Source organism: Scleropages formosus, chromosome 2, assembly GCF_900964775.1.
Source record: "Scleropages formosus chromosome 2, fSclFor1.1, whole genome shotgun sequence".
In the NCBI taxonomy this organism is placed as follows: Eukaryota; Metazoa; Chordata; class Actinopteri; order Osteoglossiformes; family Osteoglossidae; genus Scleropages; species Scleropages formosus.
In genome coordinates this window covers 18009149-18033394 of record NC_041807.1, presented here as the reverse complement: position 1 = coordinate 18033394, position 24246 = coordinate 18009149, and the positions used below count along the sequence as shown (strand labels likewise).

The following is a 24246-nucleotide window of genomic DNA, read 5'->3' as shown; positions in this document are numbered from 1 at the left end:
GCAGCCGGTTGCACCACGACAAATGCGGCAGACGCAGTATATTCAGAAACCCACAGGAAAGAAACACTCACGTGGTTGACGGGTCCGTCCGAAACTGCTCACGCATCACCTAAGTGGTTTCGGAAAAGTGGCCGACACTGCTCAGCTGTAATCTTTGCCACATTGAATGAATTATTTACTAAGGAACTAAATAAAATGAAACGGGCATATGTGGGAGGAAGAGGGGGCGTCACTTGTGGGAGTACTGTCCATGTCCTCCTTGTCCTTCCTCATTTTACTGCAGAACATGCAACCAATACTGCGCTGGTAGCACAGAGCCAAGGGCTGATTTTTATCTGAACTATGTGATGGGAAGCATAAGTTGTTCATTTTAAGGACATCTGTGCCACTGAAATATGCCCATTTTTACCAGTTGGCTGCGTTTGTGGACGTGGGAAATTTCAGACTCTGTAAAGGACGAAACCTCCAAATGCCAAACGGACCATATCCTAGCGCTCCGATTCCCTGGTATAAAAGTCAAACGTTGCCTCTATGAGCCGAAACCTGTAAACTGCTTATTAAGGTGCACTGAAACATAGCTTTCCTAAACTTTTATTTGCTTTGCGTTGTTCTTTTTAAAGATCTTGATTTTTGCCTCCTGTGTTTTGTGTTCTAGGGTTGCAAACTTGGTTGCTGTCCAGAGCCATTGTCTTCTGTCCGGAAAATTGTTCTATCCCGGCCACTCTTGTATTTCCACAGCCGTCGATTCTGCCGGGAGAGCCCTACAAATAGCCACCGTACCCCATTGTTCCCATACTCGTATTTTACACGGGGCTATAAATATTTTCCTGCCGTAACAAATGTTCTTCATTGATGTGAATTCTCAGTGCAATTGATCTCTTTGTCTTTTAAGTTCCATTTCATCACAACGGCAGATTTTAATGTCTTTTTCCAGTTGACCTTCCTGTAGTTGCTGTGGTCACAGTGTCTGTGTAGCGAAGACAGCTGAAGACCCCCTACGGTCTGTTCCTAATGTAATTCTCTGACTGTCTCTCCTAGTACTTCTCCTGCCTGCTGCTCATCTTTCTGATCGAGCTCGTGGCTGGGGTGCTGGCGTACGTCTATTACCAGAAGGTGAGTACAGTCTTATAGAGGTAATTCATTCCTTAAAACCCCTCCTGAGGTGAATTCTTGTCAGTCAAAGAAGTAATAAAACCATTGGTGTCAGTGGCAAAAATTTTTATGTGTTCTACAGCCCCAAAATTGATACCTAATGCTAAAATATCACCAAATCCCATTATAATGGACGGTTTCTTGAATATTTAACATTAGTTATCATAACAGAACATAACGGTGTGGTTTCCCTTCATCAGTTACTCTATAATACTATAAATAAATGTAAGCATACTGTGTGGCACTCAGTGTGATGTTAATGAAAACTTAATCAGAAAAAAACAGGATAGTAAAGAAAAATAAATGAATGAAAATGATCAATCTTGAATCAGTGAATCAAGAAATCAATGAAAATGGAGATGATTGACACTCGGTGGACAAGTGGACATGGTTTGGACGGTCCAAATGGTCCATGATCACTGAGATTATAACAGGTGAAACTAGAAAACAAGGGCTGATGGAGGTGGAGAACTGAGCACAACACAAGGCGAACTGTAACTGAGGAGAAGAGCTCATGGTGGCTCTGGTCTCACGCCGCTCGGATGTGCACGAAATCCAAATTCAGTCATACCGTCAAGTTCTTTTTAACCAAATGCTTGCATCTCAGGGATGACTGTAATCCTTTTGAACTTTTTGTTGTTTTGTGCACCTGGATATTGGGTGCTTTACCAGGGTCTCTGCCCGGAACAGCCAACCTTCATGTTCCAGTTCGGTGCGGTCTGACCCTTTTACACACCAACGCTTTGGAAAGTCAAGGGAAACACGACTACCATTTGCTGTGAGAAATTCAGCTGTGTGCCGTCCTGGCAAAGCTGGAATGGAGACACTGTACATTTCCATTTTTGGTGAAGGTCACCGGTACCTGCATTGTATTTCAGGCTTGTAACAGCTGAATGCCTTATTGTTCATTGCCCTGGGGAACAACGGAAGTGAAATGTGAAAATAAGAGCTGTGATTTGAGCGACAGCTGTTGTTTGCACATGTCCCACAGAGGTTCTGTACATGTGGACCCACTCGCAGAACTTACTTCTCCTTCAAACGTCCTCCAGACCCCATCTCATATCGCCGTCTCAGCCTCAGCACTATGAAAATTGTAATTCTCCTCTGAACACCCCCCGCCCCCCCCAGCGCTCATGGTAATCTCAGCCCCAAGCCCCTCTCTGCCACCCAGCAGCCGCATGACAGCGCAGCGCAGTTCAATCTGTCCTCCTTTTCTTCTCCTTTCTGCGGGCTGCCTCCTCTTTCCTTGCTGTTTATTCTTGCACCTCTCTCCCAGCCCTGCATATCTTTCCGTGTCTAGGGCGCGAGGAGGAATACTAACAGTGTGTCGCCCTCCTTGACTGACTCGCAGCGTTAACAGCCGCTTTCCTACACTTGCGTGCCCCCACCCGCAGCTCAGCGACGAGCTGAAACAGCACCTGAACCGGACCATGACGGAGAACTACGCCCAGCCGGAGAAGGACTCCATCACTCAGGCCGTTGACAGGCTCCAGCAGGACGTAAGGGGGCTGCTCCGTGCGTGGTACTGTAGACTCCGCAGGGACGGACCAGTCCGGTTCCGCACACACTTATCACTGACCTTCATCGTTTACAAAAGAAATACGATTACAGTATATCTTATTGATAATAGCTTGTTATTATTACTAACCTGTGATGGGCTGGCATCTCATAGAGGGTTTACACCCTGCCTTGCACCCAGTAATCCTGGGATAGGCTTCGGCTCACTGCGACCCTACTCGAGACAAGCGTTATTTAAATTTGAGTTACGCTAAAATGCTTATGATACACTGATGTACTGATCAGGAATCAGTACTGATGTTTTCTTCACAGTTAGGTGATTCCAATGCTTAAATAATGATTCTATCTTTTACAGTTTGAAGATTTGCACTTTTACAATCCAAATCTTTATTTACAGTGCTTATTGAAAGTATGTGAACCCCTCATGCTTATTACTTTTCCAATCACTACATCACAGCTTTGTTTTTACAGTGTAAAGTGTCTAACTGTGATTAGGAATGACAATGTCATTTACTATGTTTACCTGATGCAGCTTTAACCAATGTAGACTGATTTCTGTTTCAGCAGCCTGTCAAGGTCTGAGTTCAGTTATGTGTTTTTTGTGTAGAAAATAGACAGGAACTACACAGCTCTAGGAGGATGTGTCCATCATGCTGAGGTCACATGGCTGCAGCAGCAATGAGAGCCTTCAGGGACCTTTATTTTTCTGTAGGCTGAAGGCTGAAGACTCTTTCCTGAAATCAGTATTGCTGGCAGAGCTCTGGAACACCTGCACTAGAGCCAGGATGGCAGTGCCAGACGGTCTTGTGATCAGGCTCCCACGCTACCCTGGATCACAACCCACAGATATCCCACATTCCCCTTTTTACATCATGCCCCCTTTTCCACCAATGAAAAAGTGGCCTATTGTTCATTAGGCCAGCATTATAAGAATAAACTACAATGTGACTGTTTAGGAGGCGGCATCAGGCCCTTTGAACCCAAGTTCTGAAAATGAGCTGCGTGAATCCAAAGAGTGGAGGTCACTACAGTCTTCTTGAGGGTTGTTTCAGCAGAGAGACTTCTGGGAAATGTAGGCAGGAATGAGGGAGCAGAACTGCCAGGCTCCATTGTTGGACAATGGAAGTTCTCCATTGCTGAAATGAAACATCTTGTTTAGAACTTAGGCTGAACTAAATGCTTAATTTTCGCTTGTCTTCGTCGTTGAATAATAGCAAACGAACTGTTAAAACATAAATTGCTTTGGTTTTAGCAACACTAAACAGCAAGGCACATGAACAAACACAACTCAGGTCAACGTTTAACGTACAATACAAACAACACTCCAACATCAGTTTCCTAGAGTTCACACTTTTACAATCAGAGCAGTGTTCTTCCAGGGTACTCTCCCAGAAAGAAAAAAAATAACTTGGAGGTGTCTAATTTTGACATCCTCGGTGAACCATTGCCTTCCTACATACCCATCACGACTTAGACTGACTAAGTAAATAACGTTCAGAGTAAATGACAAATCTTAGAGGGTTAAAGCCATGGTGGTAGACAAAGCGGGGTCAAAACTCAGGGTTGCGGTCGCAGACAAGGTCATGGAGTAACTTCCTAGATGAGTGTGTTTTCTTTGACGAAATTGCATAGTGTTTGCAGTTGAACCATGGTCCTTTAAAGAATGGTCGAGTGAGGTGATTGAACCCAAGTGTGCCAAAGTCTGCTCGTTGGTGTCCTGCAAAGATCCCTGTTGGTCAGGACAAGAATTGTTCCCAGCGGTTGTGACAGATGTACCACTTTTGAGTGATTCATTAATTTCTCCATGTTCCTTATCATTTTTCCCTTCAAGTTCAAGTGCTGCGGCAGCAACAGCTCCTCAGACTGGCTCCACAGTATGTATGTGTCCTCGCCGGAATCGGGTGGTAGACTGGTCCCTGACAGCTGCTGCAAAACTATCACGCACCGCTGTGGCCGGAGAGACCATCCCTCCAACATCTATAAAGTTGAGGTAGGTCCATAGAGTAAGACCACTGTGTTGATCTTGACTTCCTTTCTTTGTTTGCAGAGTCAGAATGATATTAAACCCCTTGTGTCTTGCGTTTCTAACTGACATGTTCCTTTAATGTGGAAAAATATGAGAAAAGCTTTCATGGAGTTCATTATTCGTATGAAATGTATCCATAGGGAAGCAGAGGAGTTCTTTGGAGAGCATCAACTCGCCATGTGTCTCGCTTGTGTCCATGGTTACTCCGTCATTTTGTTGCTCATTCGATTTGTTTGATTTCCTTCAAGGCCCATCTTAATCAGTTTTGCTGATAATGTAATCTTCTTTAGAGCAAACATTTGTGTTGTGCGAACAGTTGCAGGGTAGCTTTGCAGCTGTTGCCAGACTTGCTGTAGAAGGTTCCAGAAGCTTTTGTGTCACGCGTCCAGATTTAGTCCTGTTGCCCGAACACAGTCATCTGGAATGGATTCTGTGGGTCCTTTATCATTGCCGGCAAAGGAAAGGAGACATTTGTTAATGGCTTTGTAATTTATTTACATTATGCATCATTAGGCAGGGAAAAACGTGAGCCATTCTGCGAGCCAGCTAGTAAACAGCATGTGTACTCACTTGAAGTGATGGTTAGATGATGAAAGTGAGAACAGGGCCTGGCTGATGACGGGTGTGATAACAGGGCCAAGATCTCAAACACACTGCTGACGGGCCAGGGTTCCTCCGTACTGTCAGTTCTGAGAAACCCAGCATTGACGGTCGGTCATTGATGTCAGCTGGACTTTGAAAGAGGGGAGTGCGCTACTGTTGGGTCTGTGTGCTTGCAGTGGACATGCGGTACAAAGTGGTGGGATGGAGCTGCTGCTGGAGACTTCTGCTCAGGGGGTCTGGCCATTCAGTGTAGCCTTGCAGTCCCACATGTTGCCACAGGCATCACAAATATAGAAATGATATCCATTTAAACTTTTTACTGGCACTCGTCAGTGACTGGGACAGCAGGTGGTGCAGTAGTTAGAGCTGCTCTGTTCTAGTCCAATGTCCTGCTGCAGTACTCTTGAGCAAGGTATTTTTTTCCAGTAAAAAATTATCCACCTAGATCATTTGGTAAATCATTGTAAATTGCTTCATACATTTTATTGATATAAGTGCTCTATTCTGAAAATAAACAGTGCTTTCACACGTTTCAGATAAAAGAAATTACAACCAAAGATGAATGATTGAGCGACACCGATAACACAAATTTGTAAGATTTGAAAATAATACATATGGTAATAAAAGTACAGTTTGAAATACAGTAAACACTGATGTAGTTTAAGGTGACTGAGTCACAATTAAATATTGATCAAATGGCCTGGCAGCAATAGAGGAGAGGAAAGCAAAAACTCCATATTGATAATAAAATTCACATAAATAAATATAAATAGTAAATACAAATAGCATAAATAATAAGGAAACATAAATAAATGACACTGTCACGCAGAACACGGGGAGCCTGGACGGCTGAACCCAAGTGCAGCGTTGTTCGTCAGAAGTTGAGGGAAGAGGCAAGTTCTCAAAACCAGGGACAGGCGGAGGGTCGGTCGATCGGCGAAAAGGACAGGAACGAGGACCATGGACGTGGTCGGAGAACGAAGCAAGGAGTCAAAAAAACTGGAGATCGTGAATAGAGTAAGAGTGTGTGTGATAATGCGAGGAAGGGCGGTTGTCCCAAACGAGATTCCGCAACGGTACGGGAGCTGAAGAGGGTCTTTATAGGGTGAGCGATTACTCAGGAGCTAATGCAGAGTCAGGTGTTGTCGCTTGTGTTGTGGGCGTGGACGTGACAGACACCAGGCTACAAAAATTATCATAATTAACATTTAAATTCTAAATTTAATTTTAAATAAAATTACTTTTTATTTTATTTATTTTAAAAGAAAATTACACAAATTAAGTTAAAAAAATACATTTGAATGTGCAATAATTGTATAACTATTCATGTACAATTATATATAATTGTTATACATAATATATAACTATAGTCATTATATATAATTGTTGCTTTGGCTTTTTTGTAAATCTCTAATACTTATCCTGAAAAATCCAGTAAAACAAAAAATAAGCAGCTGTTAATTTGGGTAAACAACTGAAACTTAACACTTGGAAAGAAGTGTCTGTTACACGAATAGAGACTAAGGGTAATATTAAGGTATAAATTAAATAAGTTGTACTAAGGCTTCTGGAGCAAGAGTTGGGTTTGTATCCCTGTATCCATCCCCTGATGTCTTCTCCCTCATCGGAGATGCTTTAACTGTCTTCCTCGGAAGACTGCCCCCCAGGGCTGCCCCTCCCCAGCCCCTGCAGGTGGTGCCCTGCCCCCCGAGCTCAGCAGCTGCAGGCTGTAGGATTTAGCACTGTTGATGTAAGGGTAGAATAACCACTTCTTCACAGCTGTCAGCGCCGTTTGCTGACTCCTGGTTGCTAAGTGGTGCCACCGGCCCTCTGCAGAGTCCGATTTTAAGCTAAGCGGATGTTTATTCTTGGGAAAGAATAAAGTCAAAGGCACCTTTCTGGGCAGTTCATCAGTTCACTCATATGGCACTCCATCAGTCACTCCATGAGTTCACCACCATATGCATTTTGTTTTCTTCTTCACTGTTGGGTTTTCTAACTTCAATAAAGAGTACATACAGAGTGTGGTACATGGGTGAAGTTGTTTTGAATGTGTACACTGGTGCTCTTCTCACTGTACTTATTTAATACTTTTAATGAAGGGGACAGCTGGTAGCATAGTGGTTACAGCTGCTGCCTTTGGACCCAAAAGGTTGCAGGTTTGAGCCTCACTTCCAGCTGTAGTAGCCTTGAGCAAGGTACTTATCCTAAAATTGGTATAGTAGAAATTACCCAGGTGTATAAATGGATAAATAATTGTAACCTCAACACTGCAAGTTGCTTTGGAGAAAAGCATCAGCTAAATGAATAAATGTAAATGTAATGGTATTAAAACATGTATCTGATAATGTCACCTCTTGTTCCCTGTGCTGGTTCACATCTGTTTGCCTTGTTTATCTGAAAAGATCTGCAAGGCAGCGCAGGGGTGTAATGGAACACGCATCCGACTGTGGACTTGGCGATCCAAGGTTTGACTCCTGGCTGGCTTGTGGCTTTCCAGTTTCTCTGTAAAAAATCGTTCCCTAAGAGTTTGGGGGCAGCAGGTACAAATGTGGTTAGAGCCGCTGCTTTCGGACCAGAAACACACAGGTTTCCCACGTTTTGCTGTAGTACCCTTGAGCGAGGCACTTACCCTGAGTTGCTGCAGTAAAAATTATCTGGCTGTATAAATAGGTAATTATTTGTAAGTATCTTAACGTTGTAAGTTCCTTTGGAGAGAAGTGTCAGCTGAATGAATAAATATAAATCAGATGGCTTGTTGTCCAATGGCCATTTTCCCTCCAAGCATTAGGTTGTTGCCCCGATGTTTATGGAGCTGCCACAGAAACATTACGGAGATGTAAAATCCTTGTCCTTCCCAGCAAGGTCACGTAAATAACAGTGATGGTGTGTTCCATATCAAAAAAATTTCCAAAGATGCTAATGGGGGAGAGAAGTTAATATAAAGGCCGAGCTGATTGACCTCGTCATGCTCAATGCGCCTTTGGCCTCAGAATGCCGCCGCTATTCGCATCCTTAGCTTATCGAGCACAAACAGACCGCTAATCAGAATTCACAGTCAAAACACATCCCATCAATACAAAACACGGTCTGCGTGTGTGTGTGAAACACTTGGGTGGTATTCTCGTCTTGCGACATACTCAGTTGGTGTTGTGGACGTGTAGAAGGAGCTGTGCCGAGGTGGAAGCACCGCTATGTGGAGACGTTGACCTTTAACCCCACAGCCGCTCAGTTACGAATTATAGTCCCGATGGGGCTTCGTTTGACTGGCAGCACATTTTACTGTCCTCGGTTGTTCGGTCAAGGTGGCCGTACTCCAGCCGATGACCCTCCTCCCTTGGGCGGTTAGGTTTTCTCCATAAAAGAGCTTCTCCGTTCATCTGCATCCTGCTCATCTGTGGGAGCAAAGCGAATGAGAGTGGAGAGGTCTGGGAGCCCTGCCTTCACGGGAGCCTTTGAAGGTGATCATCTGTGAAGGAGCAGCTCTGCTCCTGTACTGTGTGCAGTGCACGGACACCACGTGTTGTGAATGAACATTCAAAGGTGGCCACACATGATTATTGAATGGCAGCCCCCCCCCCCCCCCCCCCCCTTCTGTTTCATTCAAACCCTCCCAAAACGGAGGCCCACATGGGTCTGACTGCTTGTTGCTAGCGCCATCACTTCTGCCGCTGAGCCGGCACAAGGACCTCAGATTTATGACTGCCAGAGTTATTTAGCCATTTGAAACGGCCTGTAATGACATTACAGCACTTTCACACAGGATATGAAGGCCAGGGCAGAGTTCCAGGCAGGGTTCCAGGCAGGGTTCAGCAGTGATACCATCTCTCTCAGACCCTCAGACCCTCTCTGTGTCAATACCAGCCCCTCAAGGGTGGTGGATGCACGTGTACACTTCAAGATTGTCTCTGTTGCTCTGTTAAATGGCCTCCGATGACGGCAAGGACCTTCTGAGATGTATGGACCAAAATACGAAACTTGGGGTAGAAACCTTTCTTTTCAATTAACGTTTATGTTTTAAGCCTCTTGAATATGAACAAAAGGTTTCCTTCTGTCGGTTTATCAACTGTTTCATTCTGTGGTGCCTGAAGCACGGAAGGAACATGCAAAGTTATATGGCACTGTCTTGCGTATGTAAAGCGTAACACAGCGAATAGGAAATCGTGGACATTATGTATTTTTATTTTCAGCCATTTTTTAAAGAAGACATTTTTAATGCCGCTTCATTCCGATAACAGATAATGAAATAAACTGGCGTCCCCTCCACGGTTTACCCCGTTTCACCGATGTTCAGGATGGAGGAACTCTGAGACCCTGCATTGTATGAGCTCTTGATGAAAACAGAATTAATAAATTTTTCATTCATTTTAGCTTTATATGATGTTTCTAAGAGCACCTAACTCATACATCGATGGATTAAGCTATATTATTAACCTTCTAACGATTTCAACACAGTGCATTGAGGTACAAGTGTATTTTTCTGCATTCACAATTGGATTGTATTTTCTTTCCTTTATATTCAAAGTGGTTTCCCCTTTTGAAAATGAAGGCCAGCTTGCTGTTCTTTGTTGGTCAGCAGCGTTCATTTTGTCTACAGCCATAGCCACTGATGAAGATGTCCGGTGAGAACATGCGTTCATGTTCCCTTTCTCCCTTCTTGCTCCTCAGGGAGGCTGCATCACCAAACTGGAGCAATTCCTTGCTGATCACCTCCTCATCGTTGGGGCCGTGGGAGTCGGAGTGGCCTGTCTGCAGGTACTATAAGGTTGCCGGGGTGTGTCAGACGAGCATGACGAGTCACGACACAGAAATGCACTTGCAAAATCCGCACAGCTTCTCTTAATTACACATCGTCCCATGCCTGAAATACATATTATATTATTAGATGTGAATTACGACTTTTTCTGTACCACCTTAATTTGCTGTTCAGTTGTCTTTAATCACACTACAGTGTAGGAAGATCCTTTCCTATGGAGTAAATACTGATTCTGTGAAAGTTCTGGAGCTGTAAACGCCAGTACTACTTAGACACACTTTATTCCCCGTTATTCAAATCTATTGTATCGAGAAACCGGATAATGAAATTAGTTAATTCTTATGGGGGAAAAATCCATTTCTTTCCAAGTCAGTCCCCAAGTTCACCCTCAAATCACCGTAAATGATGCCTAATATCATAAGGATAAAGTGCATATAGAATGAATATCGTTGTGTGTATATACTGTATGTATATGTGTGTGTGTGTGTGTATATATATATATATATATATATATACTGTATATATATTTTTTTCAAAGGATTTCATAAAGTAAACTGACTGGCTTATAGAGGCAAAGGCTATGTGTCACATTGCATTAAATAAGTATTTAGAAAATTAAAGCACCGTGGTGGAAAACTTACCTGCTTAGCTTATGCTTTTTCTCCAAAGTAACAATTATTTATTGGTTTGCAGTAAATACTTTGCTCGGGACTGCAGCTTTCCGGAACGCAAGTGGGAGCGTAGGTATGCTGGTCCCACAATGCAGTGCATCTCAGGGTCTCGCTCACACAGCCGCTTGGTGCAGTTTTCGAAAGCGGCCTCAGTTAATCACGCTGGCCAGATGCTGCGAAATCTCAGCTGATTAACAATGACTAGCATTAACAATGATGGACTCAATAAGCGTAAAAACAGAAGACTAATAACGTGTGATGGGTGAACTCTTAATGCAATGTTCTCACAATGAAAACCACGGTTAATAGTATCACTAAAGTTGATTGCACTGAATGAAAGGGCTCATACGCAGCAGTGTTACATTAGCTTATGCAAAGGGAAGGACTCCTTAATTACATTTTAATGGAACAAAGATGCTTGAGGGTTAAAGTGCAGCAGACGGGTAAAACCTCTCATGAAGCCAAGGAGGCAGCAGGCATGTCTGACATGTGTGTCCCTTAATCCAGCTGACAAAACAAACGCTATGAACTCATCCGCAGCCTTCAATTTAGTTCGCGTTCCCTGAAATGTCACTAGAGGACATTTCGTAAGTCTCTAAATGGCTGTTTATTTTCGTTGTTTAAGTCTCCCCCCCATGTGTTTCCAATCTGTCCCAATCTATTCTGACCAAAGTCTGAACTACTTTAGATTCAAACCTTGAACCCAAACTCAAGGGCTGATTCCACCAAGTATTTTCTAGATCGACCTTCGCTCACCCACAGTGATGCTGATCATCCTGTAAATAAACTCCCCGTATTTGTGACCCTTATGCCCTGGCTGTTTGTTTCCGCAGGCCCGGACACTTCGTTCTCCCATTACGCATTTTTATTTTTTATATATGTCCATGTATTTATTATGTTTACCATAGAGCGACAACAGCTTTCGGTGCTGGCATTTATAATCACACTGTCCCAGTGATAAAATATTTGGGTAAACAATATAGAAGAACAGGCTGTTCATCTGCTGTAGCCTAAAGGCACAAAAAGCATAAAACAAATTAAGACTCAAAAATGTGAGGTCTGGAGTCTGGTGTATTTTCCGGAAAATATAATAAACCTGCTGCCTCGGAAGCGCATCTCATCTGGGCGCGTAACGAAGACTGGCTGCAGGACCTTCCAGAGCCACACAGTTGAATGATGCAAGGAGAAGTTCCCGTGCACGCAGACGTACGGCTGCGATATGGTTTGGGTGCTTTACTTAAGTTGTTACTGTGCATTTTCAGAAACGTGGTTCTCCAATACCTTGTAGGTAAGGCAACAGGGTACAATGTATGGACATTTGAATGAAGATTTTTTTTGAACCAGGTTCCTGGCACCTCTTGCTCTAGTACACTCGATCGAGGCATTCACCCTGAATTACTGCACAACAAATGTGAATAATTATAGCAGGTGAATAATTGTAAAGCTGCTCCTTTAACATGGTAAATGCTGCTTTGAATACACACGCTTGCTGAAAGCACTTGTTCCAAGTGGGGTCGCGGTGAGCCGGAGCCTAACCTGGCAACACATGGCGCAGGGCCGGAAGGGGAGGGGACACACCCAGGACGGGACACCAGTCCATCGCAAGGCACCCCAAGCGGGACTCGAACCCCAGACCCGCCGGAGAGCAGGACCCAGCTAAACCCGCTGCACCACCACGCCCCCCACTTTGGGGAAAAAGCTTCAGATAAATTAGTAAATGCTTGTTTTGGGGGGGGGTGTAAGAAGACAGCAGAGGTGAGACATGCAGCAGGTGTGTACATCAGTGAGAGAGAAGTGTCGAGCGTCTGAGGAAAGATCAATTCGAGCAACAGAAATATAGAAAAGTGTGGAAAAGAGAACTGAGTGACCCTCCCTCACTAACACGGTTACGGTTGATGAGCGTCACAGTTCTCTGCTTCTCCAGGGATGAAGTCATGACTTCCCCTGTGGATCCAAAGGTCGCAGGGTCAATCCCCACCTCTGGCTGCGGTAACCCTGAGCAAGGTACTTACCCTAAATTACTCCAGTAAAACTACCCAGCTGTATAAATGGGTAAATAATTCTAAGTATCTTAACATTGTAAGTTGCTGTTGGAGAAAAGAGTGAGATAAATTAATAAATGTAAATGTTAAGGATATGGAATGAACACCAGCAACCTTTAGAAGTTACCGTGGCTTAATGACATATCTCCACACAGATAAACGCACTCATCTTTCAATGTGAAAATGCAAGAAATGTTTGATTAAGGTTATCCATGCTTACTCTGTTCTATGGCCCTTATGGAAATACTACAGTGCCGACCTTTAAGTGACAAAGATAGCACTGGGTAAATCTATACTGATGTATAAGAAGAGAAATGATTCCTGCCTTACTTTACAAGATGTTAAAAACAGCCAGGATCTCAAGGATATCTTACAGTAAACTTTAAAATGCTCAGGAGTGAGAGCACAACCGAACGAAATCCAAACTTCCCCAGATTAATGTCTGAATTTACGCTCGTTTCCTCCTAAAGGTCCTGCAGAAATTGCACGGAAAGTATTAATATCCTATAATACATCCCTGGGGGCTTTCAATTCCTCCCAAACCGTGCACCTCAGCCCATTTTCATCAGTGCAGTACAAACGGCAGGAATTTGGTAGTTTACACTGTTTACACCCTCAGGTCCGTTTCCGGCCGAGAACAATTTCCTGACACTATGAAAGTGACATATGAAGAAATAAGGCCAGTTTAATTCTCTAATTCTGCACCTGCGATGCTAACTGATGGCTCTGTGATGCACCGTAGCGGTTACCCGTCCGCCGGTAAATCGCCCGCAGGACCTTCATCCTCGCGATCGTCATCAGAGGCGAGGAACGCAATTAACACATCCGTGTTTGCTTCACGAGGGCAGGGGTCTATCTTTTCGAGGGCCACAGGTGGAAAAATAAGGCCTTTGTTCTGACGCTTCGTATCTGGTGCGCATGTGCCAAACGCCACACACATTGTTCTAATACGCGTGTTGTTCCGGAATGTTCCAAAATCATCTCAGAATGGTGGGAAAATAAGGAGCCTTAGTCATTAAAGTCTTTAAACTCCAATTAAGGGGCTAATTGTCTAATCCTAGCGGAGCGGAATTAATGAGCCTCAGAGCCGCCCATCTGCCCGTGACAGACGTACTCCCGGCCCATGGAACGAGAGGAAGAGAGCGGCGCACCGGCTGCCTCGCGCTGGAAGGTCCGTGTGGGAGCCTCCGACCACCGCTTTACTTGGCTCCGCACTCAGGTGTTGGAGACCCCCTTCCTCACGTCCTCAAAATACAGTGAATCAGATGAGCAGCAGTACTGAGCGTCACTTCGCGACTTATTAATTCAGCAGGCAGAGCTGCTCCGCCATACAAAAAAACCAAAGAAATCATGCTATTATTAACCTTAATTTGACACTTTTGTTGAAGGCAGGGGGCGCAGTGGTGCAGCAAGCTTGGCCGGGTCCTGCTCTCCGGTGGGTCTGGGGTTCGAGTCCCGCTTGGGATGCCTTGCGACGGACTGGCGTCCCGTCCCGGGTGTGTCCCCTCCCCCTCCGGCCTTGCGCCCCGTGTTTCCGGGTTAGGCTTCGGCTTGCCGCGACCCCTGCTTGGGACAAGTGGTTTCAGTCAATGTGTGTGTTTTATTTACTCCAAGGCGACTTACAATGTTAATCTACTTACAATTATTTACCCATTTATACAGCTGCGTAATTTTACTGGAGAAATTTAGGGTTACTACCTTGGAATGAAGTTATGTATAACGAGGTAAAACGAGACACGAACGAATACCATGTGGTGAATGATATGAAAGTGATTAAAACATAACATATTAAGTAATAATGGAACTGTAAAAAATGGAGTACTGTCACATCAGTTGTGCGTTTCTCCTCCTGTCCCTGCAGCAGGCTGAGCACTTACGCACCGAGTGTCCTGATGTACCTGTGCGACTGACCCCGCCCTCTCTGTGTCGCTCACCTTGTCCCTCTGCAGCTGGCCGGCGCCGTCCTCACCGCCTGCTTCATCTATCTGCTCTACAAAGAAGAGGAGGAGGACTTCTCGTACGTGTGATTGGTTATCCCGTGTCACTCAGCACGCCAGGGGCGGGACCAGGTTTGACCGGATTGTGGGCGGGGCTTACCTGCGGGTGTGAGGGGCGGGGCCTCCGGGCGCTGCGCACCTGGCTTTCGTTTGTCCCTGCGGTTGCCGTCCTGTCTGTGCCTCAAGGGCTTCTGCAGCTGGACTCCAGAGAGACGGTCGGGGGAGGGGTGGGGGGAGTGCGCGAGCTAAAAGGAGCGCATCGGTGTAGCGTCTGCATATAATTTCATGGCTGAAATTGAAAGATGGGAGATAAAACGCAGTTTTGGATTCTGACCACAAACATCTGACTAATAAAGGAGCTAGAAAACATTCTCTACCTGGAGCACAAAAGCAGCTCATAAATGTCCTCTGTGCAGGAAGTTAAAAGCATTGTCTCTTTCCTTTGTCTTAAGACATGATTTGTGCCCCTGGGTCCTGTGTTTATTGACACAGGGATCGTAATCGTTCGCCATTTTGCCCGATGAACTCAGTCACACTTAGAACCCCTGACAAGTCGTTGTCCCAGGGTACAGTTACCACCAGGAATTTGATTTATTATGTGCGGGAAGGGGTGCGGTGGCGCAGCGGGCTTGGCTGGGTCCTGCTCTTTGGCGAGTCTGGGGTTCGAATCCTGCTTGGGGTGCCTTGTGGTGGACTAGCATCTCGTCCTGGGTGTGTCCCGTACCCCTCCAGCCTTGCGCCCTGTGCCGCTGGGTTTGACTCTGGCTTGCCGTGACCCCGCTCGGGACAAGTGGTTTCAGCCAGTGTGTGTGTGTCTGTGTTCAGGAATCCATCTTTCCCTTTCCTGCCCCTCGTCTCATCTAGTGGACATCCCCTAAATCTGGACCAGTGTTGCGTTCTAAACAGTCCCATCGGTCAGATTCCCCTCCAGCTTTTGCAACAATAAACTTAACACAGATTTTTACGACAGTTCATTTTATGACCCTTTCAAGATGTCTTTAAAAAGAAACTGTGAAATAATAGTTTTGGAGATTAATCCCATCCATCTTTCATCTGTTATTAATAACTGCTTGTTCGGTGCAAGGTTGCAGTGGGTGAAGAATAAAATTTCTTACCATTATATAAATAATTATTATTTAAGGAATAGTCCCTTACAGAGTCACTATTGTTAATTGCTTGGCCAAGGAAGGGTTGCCTTGGTTAGGAGCCTATCCCTGAAGCACTGGGCACCAGGCTATTCGGGGTACACTCTGGATGGGATGCAGACCATTGCAGAGTATTTAGGAGAATAATGAAACTTGAAAATATATTTGCAGAATATTAGTTATGAAGCATGCTCCGGGAAGGAGACCTTACTTACCCCCCCGTGTGTAGTATAAACAGAAGCGCCGTTTATGAGGGATAACTGCCCAACATTCGCCCATTTTCAGCATGATGTAAACTCATTGTCCGGGATTTTGTGTGAGAGAAATACATAAATATAAATAAAACACGGCTCCGACAGGAGCCTGGCTCATTTTCGCTTGCTAATGATGTGTGTGATCGGGCTGTTGGGGCGCTGGTGTTCATGAAAAGGCATTTTAAATCAAAACGGGACGATAAAGCGTCCCCGGGAGACGGCACTTATCGCGGACCGATGCGTTCGCGCAGCCTGCTTAGCTTCGAATCTCCTCGTCTGCTCAAATCTCACCCGTTCCCTGCGTTTAATACACACTGCGGGAGGAATTTCCTCTTGCGAGCTTCACGACTCCGGGTGCCACCGGTGGCTCCATAATCTGCAAGACCGGTTTGTTTCTCCCCAACTCTCGAAATCTATTGATCTGAAATGGAAATCGTCCAAGCAAGATTTCCCCCGCCTTTCATTGACTTGCTGCTCTTTTATGAGCTCCCTTTTCCAAACTACATTTCAGCCAAAATACAACGTGCTCAGAATTTTTACATCTCGATCTTATTTTTGTGACAGTGAAGTATGGGTGACAGAGGGGCGCACGCTTTTGTTCTTGAGTAAACGCATTATTCCCGATTCTCGCAAAAGCCGATTTTGCGGGGTTTGCCCGTCCCGAGCTCTCCGTCTCACATTGTCCTCTGTGACCCCATTATGGGACGTTTGGAGAACATTCCATTAGCAAGTTAATATCCCGAGCTGGGAATTGAGCTGAGGGTGACAACAGTCGCTCTCTACAGTCCCACCAGGTCGCTCTCATCATAAAAGCCATTTTGAAAAGTACTTAAATAATATCGCCAACGCCCAGGGGCCTTGTATGACTTTTCGCCTTTGGATTCTTCCAAAATTTGAAACTAAATAAAACTGAACGCTGAAGAAATTGTCATGTTTCCACGTTCTGTTTTGTGCAATAATTTGAGGAGAATATGCCTGAGGAGGCCCATTGTGGGACTGTGGTTATTGGCAGGAAGTGTAATTGCCTTCACTGGGGCTTCAGAGGCACCATCACAGTAGGACAGGAGAAGACAGGGCTGTAGGTCTTACCGTGCTTTACTCCTGCACAGTGATGCTCAGCCAACAACCACCCTACAGGCTCTTTCGGAGTCCATGCAGCCCCCCGTGTGTCTGGACCTCGCACTCTTTTGCGTACCGGTCCAGCTGTGTAGGGAACGATTCCACGTCATGGTACTGTTGGCGCCAGATCGGCCAGTCCTACACCAGTGCTGCAGTGGAGTTGACAGCCAATGCAAATGTCCTCTTCTGTCCCCCGACTGTAGAAGCAACCATGTCTGGATCTCCTCTTGGTCAGCGACTAACTCAAATGAAGCAACCCGTTTAGGCCTTTCCGCTAGTCTACCACTGGAGTCAACACCCCCACACCCATCCTTGTCATGCTGCTTTCTCAACAAATGCCAGTAATTATGGAGCGGTTATATGACTCGTGGTCATCCATACACCCACTGTGTGGTGAGCCGCTACTGGTCAGAGAAGCACCCGGAGAGCAGCTTGTTGGCCTAGGCAGGCGAGCGGAGGAGTGACGTGACTCAGGGGCCTTGAGCGTTGCATGGGTTGAAGTCCCAGGAGCGTTCCTCGCATTGTCTTCTTGGCAAAAACACGTTTTCTTTTTTTTCTTAAAATATGTAAATAGTTGTATGAACAGTTCTGGGACAGAGCAACACAGAGACAGTAAGAGTGCACTGAGGAATTGTGAACAGGCTCACATGCATGAAACAAGGGCCAAAGGTCCAACAGCTACAGTATTGACTGTACAGATGTGATCACAAGCTATCTCTATTTATATACACACACACACTGTCTGAACCGCTTGTCCCATACAGTGTCGCGGGGAGCCGGAGCCTAACCCGGCAACACAGGGCAGAAGGCTGGAGGGGACACACCCAGGACAGGGCACCGGTCCATTGCAAGGCACCCCAAGCGGGATTCGAACCCCAGACCCACCGGAGAGCAGGACCCGGTCCAACCCACTGCACCACTGCACCCCCTATGGCTATTTACATTTATTTCTATTAAGCGCCAGAAGGTTGTGGGTGTCCAGACATTCTGCTTATTCCTCCTTTTTTTTCGTGTAGATCAAATGTTAGTTTATCACTTTGGTCATCCTCATATTTGCAGAGACCCCTGCAGGTTTACGTCCCAGGAGGGTCTCTGAGCATCTCTGCTGCAGCACCCATGGAAAGCATCTTAAGCAAAGCGGCAGCTGGAAGCTTAGTGGTTAGAGCTGCTGCCTTTAGCTGCAAAGGTCGCCGGTTTGAATCCCACCTCCGGCTGTAGTACGCTTGAGCAAGATACCTTCCCCGAATTGCTCCGGTAAAATTACTCCTCTGTATAAATAGGTAAATAGTTGTTCATAACCTTAACAGTATCAGTTCCTTTGGAGAAAAGTGTCAGGTAAATGTAAACTGGAGATACTTCTGTAACAATATGGCACTGTATAACTGGGTCAAATTTGAGATGAAGGTTTATGAGAACCTTCATATAAAAAAAAATTCTAAGCTATATTGAATTGTGCCTTTTTTTACCACACATGCTCGCACTCGGGCCGCAGGTTATTTACAGTTCCGTGTGCCAGGACTCGCTCGCTCAGAGCTCAGCGATGTGTGGACGCTCTTTATCTCACTTTCTCAATGTAGCCCTTGTGGCTGCTAACAGAAATCGAGTCACTTTGCGGTCGTCATCTTCAGCGACGGCGCACACCGAGAAACGGTGACTCGGAAATATCCCCGATCGTCGGAATTAAAGCGCGGAGTCCGGGCGCGGCGCGATTGGGTACCGCTGACGCTCTCGGACAGCTCGGCGAAGGCCTGTCATGGGCCATTTCCGTGCGCGCGCATCAGAGCCTTTCAAAGCAGCCTTATCTGACTGACATTTGGAAAGGACTGCATGAGCTCCACTTGGTCGAGTAAAGTCGGACCGAAGAGAAGGAGACGCCTGGTCCCCCGGGGAACTTCTCTGTCTCTAGGCAGCAGGGTGTAAGGACGTGGAGAGAGTATCCAATTCTAAACTTGTTGACCTAATGACCGAGAAAAGCTCTAGGAGCTCTCGTCCCATTTCGGACTGCTCAAAGGACATTGTCTGCAGCCTGTCTGCATCCGTTGTATTCTTGCCCTCAAAGCTAAACGCCACTGTGGTACCCAGGAGCACTAGCGCAGTGGTTCTCAACCAGGGATGCTCGAACCCCTGGGGGGACCTCGAGGCATGCAAGAAGGTACCTCAGGGGCTGCGTCCAATATGGTGCATTTTTCATTTGCTCATCGTTTAATGAAATACTCATCTACTGCATACAAAGTATCTGTGATGGAACATTTTTCAGATGTATTGGCGCCATCTGTGCACGCATAACAGCAGATATGAAGCAATTTCCTGGTACATCTGTTTGTGCAGAATTTGGAGATGAATAAAAAAAGTCAGTTTACACCGAAACGATAAGATTTCCTGGTATATACAGAATCTACATAAGTGGTACCTGAGCACCTGGATCATCCTTGATGGGGTGCCTCAGCCATAAAGGGCGCAAAGCATTACACCAGTAATCTTCTAAGGGACAATCGTAGTACAGGAGCCGTGTCTGGCGTGGATGTGGCTGCTTTTCTGCATTTTCTATTCCCATGTGTTTTAGCACTGTTTATATTCTCAATAGGCATCACCCCATAGCACCTCCCGCCCGGTCACTCCCCAAAACGGCACAGACTTCACAGTACCTGCAGTAAACCCTAACATTCTGATCCAGTCTATTTTTATTAGGGAACGCAAACAATATACAACCAGTGCAACTTAGATATTCCCCATTTTCTTTTTTTTTTTAAACCCCCCACGCTGCAAGAACAAAAAAGTGCTGTGGAAAAAGTGTACGGTTTCATTGTAAAGACAAAATAGTCTTTTAAGGAGGTATGGTGGCATTTTTTCTACGTCTCAGATTATCAGGGGGAAGGATCTGCAGCTTTTTAAAATTTGTTGGTTGACCATCTAATGGAATAGTTAATCTTTCTAATTTTGAGGAACAGCATTTGGTCCCTAAACCAGAGTGAAGCTTTTGGTGGATTTCTAACAAAATTCTTCTCCGTGCCAAAAGTGAAGCAAAGGCGAAATCATCCTTTCCTATCTCAGCCATTGGGACCTTATTACCCAGGGATCCAAAAACAATCATTGCAAAATCGGGTTGTTTTTCTACCACAAACACCTCTGGTAGGATTTTAAATACAATAGACCCAAAGCCTGATAATGTGGGACACGACCGAAACGCGTGTGTTGAATCAGCGTTGGCGGAATGACTTCGGTCATGCATTTCATCTGTGTTGGGACACATTTGAGATATGTTCAGCTCTACTGGGAAGGATACGATGGAAATCTTGACCTGCATCAGACTGAGATGAGTACAGGTTGTTTGGGTCATTCTGCTCAAGGCTCTTTCCCAGGTCCCATCAGGTATCTTCTCTCCTAGCTCCCCTTCCCACTCGGCCCGGATCAGCATTCCGATCCGGCGTCACCCGATGCCCACCGTGTGCTCGCTGGCATTGTTAATCTGCTAGTTAATATCCTCATTCAGAGGATTATTGTTATTCTCCAATCTGCCTGCGCTCAAAATGAAAACGTCATGTGAAGTAGAAGAAGGTGCAGGGGGATGTTAATGACCACACTCCACAGCGGGCGATTTCAGTTTTCCCACTGTCCGTCATCTAATGTGTGTGTGTGTGTGTGTGTGTGCGCGCCTCCTTGCAGAGAGGGTAATGATTACTCTGCACACACACACACACGTGTGCGTACACACACGCGCATGCACACCATGTCCTAATTCTGTGCCTCCGGAGTAACAGGTCTCTTGAGTCCCTGTTCCCATAGCAACTATAAACGCAAGCCTTCATGCTGTTTAATCACCGCCCCCCCAGCTTTCCATCTTTCCCTTTAATAGGGAACACCAGGCTTTAACTGCGCCACTGCTGAGGTTGAGTTTCACGGCGCTGTCTCGTCTGTCTCTTGCAGGTCTCTGGAATGATTTTTTTAAATTGTTGCCTGTACAGAAGAATTAAACTGGATCCACACAGAAGACCCCGGTGCCGCTACTCCCCTCGGGATGACCCTTGACCCCTGGACGTCCAGTCAGTGGCTGTCCTGCAGCCCTGTGTTCCAACTCAGGCTATGACTGATTTTGCTCTCATTGACCATCAGTTCCTCTTGACCTTGCCTGTTTATTTATTAAGATACTTCCCCTGATCAAGTGATCTTGACTCCACGAGCAGGTCGGGGGTGGGGGGGGTCTCGTAGGGCCGTGCTGCTACTGAAATAGTTGCTGAAATCACGCCAATGCCTCAAGTCTCGTCTGCACCGCAGTGAACCTAAGAAGACCGCAACGGGCCGCACCACGCCAGATACCCAGAGCCACCACATGTTTTCGTGATGACCGTGACATCATGCGGAGCGTTTGAACGGATGCGCCCCTGTAAACTAAAAAGATCTCACAAAGGGATATGGGGATGGGATGAAAGAATGAAGTTTGTTTATTGGATGGGTGGGTCGTGGTTAGACCCTCGTGTGTTTATTTGTTTTTAATCACCGTCTGAGCTTAGTACACTTAGCAATGTTCCCAGTGCTGAAGCGATCATTTGTGGACATACAGTATGTTGCATTTATTACTGTATGTCTTTGATAGTCTTTTCTTTCGTTTTTTTTCTTTTTTTTACTTAACTAATGATGTAAAACTTCAAAAGGAACAAGTGTTTCGAAGCATTTAATCAGTGACGTGAGTTTTTGGGTTAATTATGAACATATTTGCGTTTACGGGCAACGAAGATGGAAAATAACTGGAGTTCTGCAGTGGTCCAAAAACCTGGGGTAACAGACGGAATCGGGGTTTAAATTGCTTTTCGGTAGTTAAGCAGGATCACGATGGGTTTTCCCGTGTGTCACGGCTGGGATCCCTACGCCGAAGTGTCCTGGGTTCGACTGGGACTCATTACCCAGTGGGCCGCCGAGCTCCCTTACGAACTCCGTTTAATCAAAAATACTCCACATGAAATGAAATGAAGTCTCTTTATTGGCTGTGTCGTACATCACACACCACGCTTATGGAGTACGTCCGTAACTGCTCGCTGCCGTGGGAGCGGTGACGAGCTGACAAAAGGCCAGAGAGGTTGCCGTGACGATGAAATCATAATCGCCGCGTAATCTCGGGTTATCTGCTATGGACCAGCAGAGTATTACCGCGTTAGTGTGGTAAAGTGATAAAGTGTGATCGATGTCCTTTGGTTTTGTTTTAGTTTGGGCTCTTTGCTGTGGGTCCTCGCTTTCTGCCTCGGGGGCAATCATGTGATCCTCATTTACGATCATAACTCTTCTTCTGCCTTGCGCTGCTTTAATGAGCCACAGCTGGGTCCCTTTCCACTCCTCTTTCTTCTCCAAATAGTCTATTAATTGTGGCCTTTAAAAATCCTCGGTACTTTTCCTCTTCATGCTCTGATTAGCTCACGTCTGTAAGGACTCTGTCTCTTGCCTTCCCCATCCCGTAGGACATGTCGGCACACGGGTTGGCACAAGGGGTCGGGGGTCAGGGATCGCCGCCAGCCTCCCGCGTGCTTTCCTGCATTAAGCTGCTGTATTCTGAACGCTGAAAGCCTAGAAGCGAAGCCCTGGCCCACTCAATCTGACGTTCTCTTGACGCATGGTGTCCCCAGAAACCTATTGCGTGGATGGATGTTTAGGTTTGATTTACGTATTCATGTGTTGTATCGTATTATATACGCTTGTGCTTTTCTTCTCTTCGTGACTGGGAATCTCGCGCCAAAGAGAATTGACGCCTTGCACTGGGATTTCTCTCGTGAAGGAATCTGTCTTCACACATTTCACGGTTCGACTGTGGTTTGTGTGCGGTGCTTTGAGTTGTGGCCGCGTTCCCCCTCCGTTCAGGTTCGAGCCTCGATTCAGGCCCGACGTCTATGTCCGTTTCCACAGCGGACGCTAAGTGACAGGTTAATATCCCTTCTTTGGACAGCAGCAACGACCTAAACAATTAATCATCCTTCTGTCATGTTGTGTCAGTTGGAAGGGCATGTGACTGGACATCTGGCACATGGTAAAATAAGAGTGAAAAACCCACAAAACATGACCATTACCACAGTACGTATTTCTCCGCATTCTATAACCTGTTTGTTTCTTCTTTTTCAACACAAAAAATAAATTTTGTAAGCTATGAATAAAAATAGTACAGCTGACGATGAAAATGTTATATTGTGCATATTATGAGCTGTGTAGTTTCGACACGATATTAACGTGCATTATGAACGTTCGGGGAATGACGCGCTCTTTTGGTCCTCATGCTAGTTGTATTCAAACGGCATGGATGATTTGTTTGTTTGGATGTTAAAAATTTAGATAAAATTTTACTTAAACACCTTGACTGGTTATTGAAGAAATTATACATTAAGGGGATGAACTGCGAATGTGATTTTCCTAACAGCTCCTCCACTGCTTTCCCAATTCAGATGTGGATATTTCAAGGATGCGTCTGGCCCGTCTTAACTCAAAGGTATATGAGCTTTCGTGCGTTTGCGCCAAATCTGTGTTAGCGGTGTTTACCGGGACAGCATTTAAAGTGCAGTAAAATGGAATCGCTTGTCATTTTCTGTGTGTTTAAAAGGGTTTTGGGTGTCGTTTACTTTCCAGCGTTGGATCACAGTCTTTAATTAAAAATGTAACTTCTGCTGGTTGTGTGTACAGTGTAAGCAGCCTAGAGATATGTATATGAATGCATTTTATCTTTATTGACTTTATGCACCTTTAAACATCAGTGTCTTGTTGCATAACTTTGATTCCGATTTGTTCACATGGGTGTTTTGTGATTTTAGGGTGACAGATGATCCTTGGTGCATTAATGTAGTTCTTGCCTTAATGCCTTAACAACCATGTGGCCTTTTCTGTGTGCACATTACATTTTGTAGCAGCAGATTCTTGTATTGTAAAATTCAGACCTTACTGGTACAAACACATGTACAAGTTCTTTCATGCACAGAATGTAATATGTATACA

The 24246-nt window shown here is 45.4% G+C and overlaps 1 protein-coding gene across 6 annotated transcripts in view; it reads left to right on the top strand.

The window, feature by feature from the left end:
* tspan11 (tetraspanin 11) overlaps positions 1-21471 on the top strand; it is a 39949-nt gene extending 18478 nt beyond the window's left edge. For 3 of the 6 annotated variants that reach the window (XM_018747601.2, XM_029249863.1, XM_018747600.2), the window contains 6 exons: positions 1039-1113; positions 2547-2651; positions 4502-4660; positions 9968-10054; positions 14630-14785; positions 21208-21471. In XM_018747601.2, coding sequence (XP_018603117.1) covers positions 1039-1113; positions 2547-2651; positions 4502-4660; positions 9968-10054; positions 14630-14785; positions 21208-21309 — 684 coding nt within the window. In that variant the 3' untranslated portion in view covers positions 21310-21471. Of the gene's footprint in view, positions 1-1038; positions 1114-2546; positions 2652-4501; positions 4661-9967; positions 10055-14629; positions 14838-21207 lie in introns of all 6 variants that reach the window. The other 3 variants (XM_018747602.2, XM_018747603.2, XM_018747604.2) reach the window with 3 other exon arrangements.
* Positions 21472-24246: the final 2775 nt, after the last annotated feature.